This window comes from Danio aesculapii, chromosome 7 (assembly GCF_903798145.1).
Source record: "Danio aesculapii chromosome 7, fDanAes4.1, whole genome shotgun sequence".
Classification (NCBI taxonomy): domain Eukaryota; kingdom Metazoa; phylum Chordata; class Actinopteri; order Cypriniformes; family Danionidae; genus Danio; species Danio aesculapii.
Window position 1 is genome coordinate 25,526,676 of NC_079441.1, and position 12,037 is coordinate 25,538,712.

Genomic DNA, 12,037 nt, shown 5'->3' on the forward strand with positions numbered 1-12,037 from the left:
CACTTCTGGACATATAAAAGTACATTTATACATGTACAATTTGACTATTATTTGTGTCTCCTTCAAGAATTGCTTGTGAGAAAATGTTATATTTATTGTCCCCCTAGTGTTAAATGAAATTTACACCCATGGTTGTGATATTAAACCATTCACAGTTTTTTCATACACAACGAACCTGAACTAAGATCATTTGATATTTGTTATCATTTTTTATGAAATGACATGTTTCACGATTTATTGAGCTAATAATTTTATTTGTATTATTTAAAATATGTTGAATTGGAAAAAAGAGTTACCATTTAGTTAAAATACATTGATAGACATTCATACAGACAGACAAAATACATGCAGACATTCAATGTATTTTACAAACTAGCCCAAACTCTTAATAAGCACATATGTAAATAAACCTCACCTTTGAGGAGTATAGTATATGATAGAGTGATACATGCCAGTTGGCCTTTCTTTTTTTCATGGGAATGCAGTACGTTTTAATATGGTATTCAAAACCCAAAGTCTGTCTTAAGATTAAGACAAAGTCTTAATCTTAAGCTAAAAGATGACTTTACATGTCGGTTTTGTCCGTTCTGTCTCTGAGTGCATGCACCAAAAATGTCTATATTGTGATTTTAAAAACATTAAAGGGGTGGTCCACTACGATATCATATTTTAAACTTAAGCTGATGTGTAATGTAGCTGTGTGAATATAAACAATGTAATACCCTCAAAGTTCAATGCAAAGGGAGACATTGGCTTTCACATAGTTAGCTTAGCAAAGCCCACAGCAAATGAATTTGGGGACTACAAAAAAACACAAATGGGCTAGTAAGATCACAAGGGCTTCAGGTTATGTGCATTAGCCATGCACATACACCCGCGCATCAATGGGGCGTGGCCAAAGGAGCTGTAATGTTATAGCAGAGAAAGCTAAAAGGCTGTCCAAATGCTACTGTTTCCACAGAGCTTGTTCTGTTTCTGTGTTTGGACTTCCAAAGGACACGACACAAAGAGAGAAGTGCTTACAGTTTAATTTTATTATGTTCCAGAGAATGATAAAAAAATATATAGCTAGCATTTGACAAACGAGAACTTCTAGAATCTCTCTCAGTTTAGTGCTGGATTCGGCTAAAAACTCCTCCAACCGACAAAGCTGTGGATTGTGAGCCACTACCTGTACATATTTTTATTTGTTAAAATTGATCCATCACATACACAGTTTCTAGTGTTAATGGTATGTTGTAGCAAGGACGTAAACAAGGATGTAAACAACAGGAAATGCTGTTTGGCACAGCTAACAATTTAGCTATAAATTCATATTTATCAGTCAAACCGCTGTAAAGACCCACAATCTTCAGCAGCGTGTGCATTGTCTCTATGCGGCCCCTTTCAGTGTCTCTCTATGCGGCTGCTTTTCTTATTCTAAATATATGTGAAAGACACTTCAAATTTTATTTTAGAGAGCAGGCGTGAGGTTTAGCTGTGTGCTCTTTATTTTCTGTCTGATTCAGCTACTGTTTACACAGCATAAAAGCGTGTGCTTGTAGGAGCGTGACATGGAGCCAATCCTCAAATCACATCACATTATGTTAGCTGACCAATCAGAGCCTCTTGAGGGCGGGCCATTCAGAGAAACTAGGACATATAACCATCATTTTCATATTAGTTGAGTAGCTATATAAAATCAAAGTAAGAATTATGAAAACATATTCTACAATTGAAGCATGAGCACACATTGCTTTGCATCTCATAAACACAACCAAGCATTAAAAGTACACTCTGGACCACCCCTTTAATAAATTGCAGTTAGATGTGTTTCACCATTTAAAGCTGTTTTTCAATAAAATAATGCATATGGAAAGTTTCTTAAGTCACCGGCCCTTGGCAGGTGTGGCAAAATGTTACTTTTAGTCCTTGTTTTACAGTGCTGGAAAAGTTAAAATTAATTCCTTTTAATTTCATCCAAGATCAAAGCATTTTTAATCTGTGATGTGATTGCAAGGAACTGTATTTAATCTAAAGAATGTGTTTTTATGTTGCATATATGTGGGAGTAATTGCTTCGCAACCTCTCATTTGCTGTTTAATTGCCTATATATTAGCAGCTTATTCAGCATGGATATGGAGGAGGCTAATGGCTGAAGGTCCCCTTGGGCTGTGGGACAGTAATGGGTTTAGTGAGCTGCATGTGTGATGTTTGATTTTAATTACTCACTCAGGTGAGTGCCAAATCTATGTGCATGAGCTCCTCTCCACATCTTTTCCTTTTTTTCTGCCCTTTTGCTAGTCTCAGTGCAACTTGCCTTGCATTCATAATGGCACACTTTGGGGTTGAAAAGACCACTAGTGCAGATGCTTGTTTTTCTTAATTTTTCTTATTATTATTTCAAATTATGCTAACACAATGTAAACAGGATTTAAAAAAACTTAAATGCTTTCCAAGTGATGGGTTGCGGCTGGAAGGGCATCCGCTGCGTGAAACATATACTGGATAAGTTGGAGGTTCATTCCACTGTGGTGACCCCAGATTAAAAAAGGGACTAAGCCGAAAAGAAAATGAATGAATGAATGAATGAATGAAATGCTTAAAGGGACTAAGCCGAAAAGAAAATGAATGAATGAAATGCTTATGTTATTGTAAGTATATTGATCATATAGTTATTGTTTGTACCTTGTAGTCCATTGTCGGTACTTAAATTTTAAAAAAGCAATGCTGTGGGGGGACTGATATCAGCTTTATTCATTAAAAAGGAGCATTCTTTGCTTGCTGTCTGTATAACGCTTTCTTAATTTTTCTCAAATTCTATAATTTGAGTACTTTTTTATGCTGCTAAATACAAAATGCAAAGTGTTGACATCTATATTAATACTGAATCTGATATTGCGATATATTAAGTTATGATATAATCACAATGAACGTGACAGATGAAAAAAAAGATGCCGTCGAGATTGGTTGTTCTCTTGTTTTTCAATTTATTACTAATAACACTTTGAAGGCTACATTTTAAAGATTTGACGTATTATTTATTCAGAGATATTACAGTAGCGCCATTAATAATTAATTATTCATGTTTTTTATTTAGTTAAATTAAAATATTGAAATAGTTTAAAACTATGCAAACTTGGTACCGACTACTGAAATTGTGATAGTATGATAACATTAGTTGTGTCGAAATTAGTGCTGGGTAAAGATTGATCACGATTAATCGCATACAAAATAACCGTTTGTTTTGACAAAATATATGTGTGTGTACTGTGTGTATTTATTATGTATGTATATATATATATATATATATATATATATATATATATATATATATATATATATATATATATATATATATATATATACATTCATACATGTATTTGAGAGGAAAAAATGTAGATATGAATTATAAATGATACAAATTATGTATAAATTTAAATATCTATGTAACAAAATAGTTTTGAATAGTTTTTTTATGTATGTGTATCGCATACTTAGCATAGTAAATAACACACACACTGTTATGATCATCAGTGATCGAGCGGCTGCAGACACGCAGATCGCAACGGACTACAAATCAGCCGTTACATGGACTACAAGTTCCAATCATGCACCGCTCACACGCACCTGTTCCTACTTCCGGTGATTATATACACACACACACATACACAGACACAACTGAAGTTCATTCACATACATCAGTGCTGAGTCATGTTATACTGAATTGTGAACATTACGCCACGTTTTCCTTGCCTTGCCTTGCCTTGCTGGTTTTGACCAACACCTTGTTTGTTTGTTTTACTGTTTATTCTTGTTTGCTGCCTGCCTTCTGACCACTCGCCTGTTATTTGTTTATGACTCTGGATTATCTCCATATACCTGTTTGCCCCTGTGTTGACCATTTCTTGCCTGACCATTCTCAATAAACCTGCATTTAGATCCGCACCTCCCTTGTCAGCCTCCTTTTTACCTTACACACACATATATTATGTCAAAACAAACTTTTATTTTGGATGCGATTGATTACAATTTAATTAAAATCTTTGCCCAGGACTAGAAATAGAATACATAAATATTGGTTTCTCACATTGATTATTAGACATTTAAACTTTGCACACAGAAAATATCAGACATCTAAATATGAATCCACAATTAAATATATTTTTTTATAAAAAATGGGTTTCTACAAGCCTTGGGCCCCATTTGGTATAGTAAATCAGATCCAAAATTGGTTTTAAATCTTCAAATGTGCAGCCAACCTAATGTGACCACACCATGAGTCATTTGATATAATATTTTTTGACTTTTTTTATATGTCTCAAAATTATGTTTATTTCCAACTTTAAATAATAGTATTGAATCTCTGATATTCATTGTGGTTTTACAGGCGTTTGGACCTCACTGCAACTGTGGGCCAGACCCCATACTTGTGGATTCTCACTGAATCTCATTTCACATCTGGGATTTAAAAAAAGAAAAAAAAAAAAAAAAAACGGAGCTGGGGCTAGAGGTGTTTCTTTATGTGGGAATTGTGACGAGCTCGAGGAATGGAGTACTGTTTCCCGGTCCCCCCTCTGGATTACCTCAAAGCCCGACACTCATCCTTCACCTGCAGCCACTCTTTCATTAGCTGATAGCGCCCATTTGCACAGCCTATAATCAGTCTCGCCAGTTGGAGCTGTGCCAGTCCCCTTCCTCTGCGGCTTTAAAACGAGCCTTTTTGTTCTTTTAAATTGACTTTTTTTTCTTGCTCTCTCCTTCTGTCTACTTTAATCAGTTCTTTTCTTTCCGCCTCAACCTTTCTGCTCCCTGCCTACTTCAATCTTGCGTCTCATCCCTTTTATCGCTGTCTTGTTTCATTTCTTCTCCTTTCCTCCTCCCGTTCTCTCCTTTCCTTGCATCTCTATCATTCCGATCCCTTCAAATGTCTCCCGTTTCACGAATGCGCAATTACTCGAGACCCTTGCGTCATTTGACCATGACGAACGTGAACGTGAAAGGGTACGAGGTGCAGCAGAGGTGAAACGCTCTTGTGTTTGTGTATTTGGATGTGTGTGCTAGCTGCCTATGCTCAATCCCCATCCTCCCCCCGCGTCTCTCAGAGAGTGGGAGATCCCGGGAGCGGGAAGGCCGTTTAAATGAAACTCGTGAGCTGGCCAGTGCTTGTCTGCAGCAGAAACAGCAGCTGCGCTCTGCTCAGAGGAGTGTTTACCGTAAGCTAGCAAACCTGCGGCAAGCATGTGGAACCGGGCGAGTTATTCTGAGCACATCCCTCAGTCCGAGCAGCCTTTCTGCAATGTTCCGCACAGGTGTGTATCTGCTCTGCTTCTCCAGCTTCAGAAACACATATCTGCACACTGTGTTAGATAATACCGACTTACGCATGTTGATTTTGTGAGTTGATAGCTGTCCCGGTCTCTGAGGATGCGTTTCTTGTTTGATAGTGTTATGCTTGTAATTGACTGCTAATGTTGACTCAAGGGTTTCCTTTAGGAAGCAGCCTGTGGTTTATTCATGCTTGCTGTAGCTGTGTGCTTTCCGCTTGGATCGTTTGAATTATGCAAGTGCAATATTCAAGGGTCATTTGCAGAACGATTTGTGTGGGGATCTATTTGGGCTTCTGGGGTATTGATACTGTCATTAAGTACTCTTGGGATATGCAGCAGATCTAGTTTCGAGCTAACATTGTGCTTCTTGTTTGAAGCTGTTTACTTCACACCGATTTCTCTTGATCTGTCACACACATATTTGCATCGATTTTTGTACTGAATTGTTGTCTTATAGTGTACATGTAGGCCTTTTATTTAAGATCCCAAACATGCCTCTAATCTGCAATTTGCAACTTTAGGATAAGAGGCAGCAGGTGATTGCTTGTCAGATAGGGTTGCAGAAATAGTTTATGCTTTCAATAAGCTTTTCCCCCATCTAACATTGGCCAGCCAAATTGATGGCTGCTGTGCCAAACTCACATCATTGGTGGAACTCAAACAAGCCGCAAACTATTTTATTTGACAAATGTTTGTCCACTTACAGATGTCTCCTCTTATATATATTTCTGTCATTTATTCAGTCTGATAGAAAACTTGTATCATATAATTTAATCAAATTAGTTATTTGAAAATGTTTTGGTCACACTTTATTGTACAATTAACAAACCATTAACTATAACTTTAGCCTCAATAAACTCCTAATTTGCTGATAGAGCTGGGCGATAAAATTGGTATCAATATTTATTGACCGAACACCATTGTCAATATCGATAATAAAAAAAAAAAATCAGTATATAGTAACATAACGCGCGCGCATTTTCCAGGGACCCCTAGTTGAAAAACGTCTGAACTTTTCCGAATGCCCCGAGCGCTAGAACTAATCAATCTGCTTCACACTTTGTATGGAATATACACAGTAATAACGGCAGACTAATTACCTCAGACAAACTCAAAGCATGTGCTCGCGCTTGTCACTTCAGGTCAGACACAACACACGTGATAATGAGTGCCATGCAGCAGCAGTGCGGTTATTGTAAATAAAAAAAAATATGTCACCAGAGTGGCTTTTTAATTACTTTTCTTATGGATCCTTACCACTAGCGCCCCATCTGAAAGATTTTTTAGCATAGAGGGTAATGTAGTCAATCAGCTTCACAATTTGTAATGTTGAAGTGTGTATTTGAATAATGATGGTTACTTCCTTTACTTGAAAGCTCAGATTTGAGTATTATAATTTGTTTTGTTTACAGAGTTTGAAGTTTACTGTATCATTGTTATTGACACCTTACAGATATTAATCTACCTTTACCATTGCGCACACTTTGTAACATTTTATTGATCAAGTTTAAGAGTTCTCTTTAACACTGTTTATTTTATTATAAAGAGATCAGATATTTTGTTTACATTTTTTTGGACTGTTAAAACTATTTGCCTTAGTAATGTTGGTAAATTAAAATTAAGTGGTTAAATAAAAAAAAATTCTAAATGTATTGTTAAAATATTCAATAATTATCAATATCGAATGATATGAAACACACAAAGTGTGTGCAGCGTATGTTATGGAGTTACTCTCTTGGCTTTGCAAATTATGGACGCATAAAACTCTGTTATGCGCGATTCTTTCAGATTCACGAGTCCTGCCATTAATCTGCTGGTCAGGTAATAAAAAAGTAGGCTACTTGATGTTTAACTATGGGTGGGTCAGGGGTAGATAAGATCAATAGCCATAAATATGCAACTCATACTCTCATTTTAAAAAGCATGCAGCCATCTTCTAACAATGTTTAATAATAAATAATCTTATTTTATATCAAAACAAAATTGATTTAGCAATTTTCATCCAGACATCGATACGTAGACGCCACACAAGTCAAGTCGCAAAACGGAGGCTGGTACCAGCTGACAGAATAGCTGAAGCCTTTGCGAAATATGTTAAAATACAGCACTGAAATTAACAGGCATAAATGTCTTTGAGCCAAAAAGTCTATCTGGAGGAAATCTGTAAAAACATATTCAGAGCCAATGTTATGTAGAAGTTTAATAATTATATCAATTCTAATAAAATGAAAACCAAATTATTCAATTCATTGCATTTTCGTTTGATAAAAAATATATGGAAATCGAAAAAAAAATCAAAGGATGGCTAGTTTGTATTGTGTTTTAATATTAAAAAAAATTTGCTTAGCCTATTTAAGCTAGGCTATATACGCTACCAATCGGCAAGCCATTCAAAAAATATTGTTTTGCTGTGTACTGGGTTATAATGTATATTTTACATTAAAAACTAAATGTAGCAGCATGTCTCGCTGTCATTTAAAACATGCAATTCATAACACACCAGAGCTGTAGGCCTACAGTCTATGCAGTGTGTAAACTTACAGGGAGGTGTTGGTCAATAGTCATACTGCACAGCACGTTATTGAACTCCAATATCTCTGAGGGAGATTATGTTACACGATAACCTATATTAACTTAAGACATTTTAAAAATAAAATGCATTTAAAAAAAGGAACAACACGCAAATCAGCAACAAATAACACTGGTCCCGTCGAGTTCATCACTTGTCATCTTGCCAGTGTATGCTGTGTAGTGTGTATACCGCCCTTATGCACTATGTGTCAACTGCCACTGGTGAGAGAGAGAGAGAGAGAGAGTGCGCGTGATAGATCAAAGCCGGTATCAATATAACCAAATGCAATATCTTATCTTTATAAATATTCAATTAACGATACTTATCGAAATATTTATACATTAACATGAAGTGTTTATTGAGATTGTGTGATCTGTATAGGCTGTCTGATCTTTACAGAAGCTGTAAACTGACATGCACGCGGTGACCGCAGTGATATTCAGCTCTGACGAGGTGCTTTTATTTAGCCTGTAGTCTTTAGTTTTTAGAGTGCTAGCTTGTTTAGCTATGATCATCATGCAAAGATCATATTTCATATTCGGTTTATTCTTCAGTAGCCTATAGATTCCTTAATAATGTATTTTATAAACAGATTCTTTATTCTTTAAGGACTAAACTATTAATATATAATACATTAGGCGAATTAATACATTAAGACATTGAAGTCGGGTAGGACAACAAATCAAATCCATGTAGTGAATTACTGTTGAGTGGTATCGGTGTGTGATATCGGCATTTCATGTACGATACGAGTATGAGTATTTTAACCAAGTAGCGACCCGACACTGGTATCGGTGCATCCCTAATCTTTATTGTTTCATAAATAAATACCCAATTGAATTTATGCTGTGCAAATTATAAAAGAGTCTAATTATTATTGACGTTTTTTTACTTTGCACTAATTTACTTTGGGTTTCCGGCTTGAAAACAAATATTGTACAATGGTGTATCATCTTATGAATAATCCCAGCAGGTTTTAGTGCAATATACCATTGTGTTGTCTTCATTTTTATTAGTAGCCCTAGAATCATTTGTAACGTTCTGTATTGAGCATACTATACCTTCTTGCAGTGGGTTATAGCACCCATACTTACAATGCATTATATTACACTTATAAAAAAATACACAATATAATTTTTTTGCATTCCTTTTTACACTTTTGTAGTTTTAACCAGTCTACTCTGTCATAAGACCCGCTGGTTGTTATGATACTGAAAGGGTCTTGGTGTCCCAGAGTAGATTATGGAAAAACAGACTCCATCTATTTATCATTTCCCCCTCTGGCTGGCCTTCTTGTTACCTCCACTGTGAAACCCTAGTGACAGCTCTGGCCTGGACTGCATGTCATCTTCCTACCGTCATCTCTAGTGCACCCAGTGGGTCTTAATGTGGACCCTGGAAGGAGCTGGAAAGGGTATTTTTATTGGGGGACGTTCAGTCAATCAGTCATAGGTATTTTAGTTCGAGACAGAAAAACTGCGCTAAGGAGAAACCTGGATCTGGCATTCCTAGAATAGAACCACGAAACCGTATGTGTTTGTTTCAGGTGATTTAACAAATGGAATCTGGAATTCCAGGAAATTGTCCAAAATCCCAGAATGTTTTGGTTGAGGTCCTGGGAGAGAATAAAGGCCCTGAATAATGTGTTTGAAGAAGACGTACCATTTCACATCAAAATGCTCAGTAGTGTACTGTACTAGTGTAATTGATTGCATATACATGCGCTGTTTTGGCTTAATGCATTACTATGTGGTATTTTGCTTAACTCTGCAGTGCATCACTCTCAGTAAACGACTTGAAAATTGTGTAAATAAGTGCTATTATCCTCATTAGTCTTTATACGCTTTGGACTTCAGCATAAAAGCCAACTGCTATATTAGCAAGGACTGTGTTATGAGGTGCTGAATGTAAAATAGATCACATCACATAAAACAAATACTCAGCTGCCTGTAGCACAGGTTTTACATCACTGACAGCCTACTATTTAGCATATTTACAGTTAAAATTTGCATTTAGAGTTGCATGTATATGTAGAATCATTGTATATTTAAGATTTGTGTTTTGAATCAGTGTTTTAAATACTCAATAGGTTGTTTTCAATCACGTGGTTCTGGTGACGCGCGAAATTCAGATGGAGGGCTGGAAGTAAAAAACTGAATGGGAGACATAGGAGAATCTGTATTTTTGCGATTAATACCAATTTTCAAAGAAGATGTAAATAGAAAATAACTACATATGTTGGGTTTGATCCTTATATCATGAAGAGGGCCGGGATTTCTACTGAACTCAAATATTTTTGCCTGTCATCGAGGCGGTAGATAAGCTATTACGTTGTATAAAAGCATACAAAAGCGTGGACGCATAGTCAGCATTATTATTAATTTATTTTTGTAAGGGGAAAAAAGTGCTCCACAATAATAACCGTCTAGTTTTGTCGCAAGGGCTGCATTTCTTCTTTTGTTCGGTTGATGAACTTACCATCAACAAACATTCACCACTGCTGCGCATGTAGACGTTAACATTGCGGTTGTTTATTCGAACTAAATGCCAGTAAAGACTTGGATTATTGCAAAACAAGACTGAAATTTTATTTTTGCAATTACATGGCAGGTTATGTTATTTATATTCTAATGGATTTTGTTTAACTTCAGTGTGGTGGTGCTTGCATCTGTTTTTTATATAACACATTAACATATTTCTACACATAGCTAGGTCTTTATATAATCTTTATTTGTACTGTCAAACAAATTATCGCATTCAAATAAAGTTTGTACACATGAATATATTGAATAAATGTTTATTACATGCTGCCTTTTCTTCCTTTTTCCAGCCAGTTTTTTGAACTTTCACTCCTTTATGAGCAAAAACTTTTGGAAGCCCATAAATGCTGCTCAGCTTTTCTTATTTTGCTGATTTAAACAATTATAAACAACATAAAACAGAAACATCTTGATGGATTGATAGCGATTCCTAAGTAGAAGAACCACTTCCTGCCCTCTATCTGAGTCTCGCACGTCATCAATGATGTCATGTGAAAAAACCTATAGAATATTTTATTTCTTAATAAATAAAAAATAGATCTGACAATACATCTGCCAATATATCCTACATGTTTTTCCTCTTTTTTGGAACTGCATTTCATTTGCTCAATATAATATTTACTATATCTAATAATATGCAGTATTATTTATATTTATATATATATATATATATATATATATATATATATATATATATATATATATATATATATATATATATAAAATATATTTTATTTATTTATTTAAATATTTAACCAGGAATATTCCATTGAGATGCAATATCTCTTCTACCAGGGAGTCCTGGTCAGGACAGGCAGCGGACAGTGTTACAAAAAAGTACATGTTACAACACATAGACCCACACAAAAATAGTATAAACCGGAATCCATTGTTAAAACATGTGCACTCTTCTAAATTGACAGTCTTTAAAATATTTTGAAATATAGCAATAGATGGTACAGATTTGATATATAGTATATCTTGAAGCTCGTTCCACACATATAGAGCATACTTAGAGAATGCAGATTGACCTAACTCTGTGTAAGCAAATGGCATCTTAAAGAGCCCCTATTATTTGTTTTTGATAATGACCTTCCATGCAGTGTGTAACACATCTCTAAGTGAAGTGAAATATCCAGCTGAGTCTTAAATCTGTAAGTGCACCGTGTTTAAAACTATTGATTCATCTATAAAAGAGTCGTCTCGTAGTGGTTCGAATGAATCGTTGGGGTAACGAATCTTTAGCTGTGTCAGTGTCATGTTGATTTGGAATTTTACTCCGCCCATTTGTTGCGCTCGCAGATCCAGGAGAATTGAAACCCACAGCCCCGCCCACAAACACTGTAAATAGAAAGAGAGGAAGACAAACACTGTAGCAGATTGAATGAAGTCATGTAGAAGCTGTGCTCTGAAGTCTGTGGAAAAGTTTTCCCTACTGAAAGATGAGGCTGTAAAGAGTCAGTGGTTGAAGTTTATTTTTGCAAAAATACCTCAGCATTATAGCCCCAGCGTGGTAATTTTAAAAGATATGTTGTTTTCTCCTTAACTGTAATGAGGTCTATTCTGTCATTTTATATAAATTACAGTGATGTGTGCGTGTACATAAACCAGTGACA

The 12,037-nt window shown here is 35.6% G+C and overlaps 1 protein-coding gene across 17 annotated transcripts in view; it reads left to right on the forward strand.

Annotated features, from left to right (window-relative positions):
* Positions 1-12,037, forward strand: part of plekha7b (pleckstrin homology domain containing, family A member 7b) — a 192,801-nt gene that overhangs the window by 38,723 nt on the left and 142,041 nt on the right. Inside the window, exon 1 of one of the 17 annotated variants that reach the window (XM_056461443.1) lies at positions 5,170-5,291. The exons of the other annotated variants lie outside the window; for them this stretch is intronic. Within the exon in view, the coding sequence (XP_056317418.1) occupies positions 5,221-5,291 (71 nt within the window). The 5' untranslated portion in view covers positions 5,170-5,220. Of the gene's footprint in view, positions 1-5,169; positions 5,292-12,037 lie in introns of those variants that run through there. 17 annotated transcript variants of the gene reach the window in all.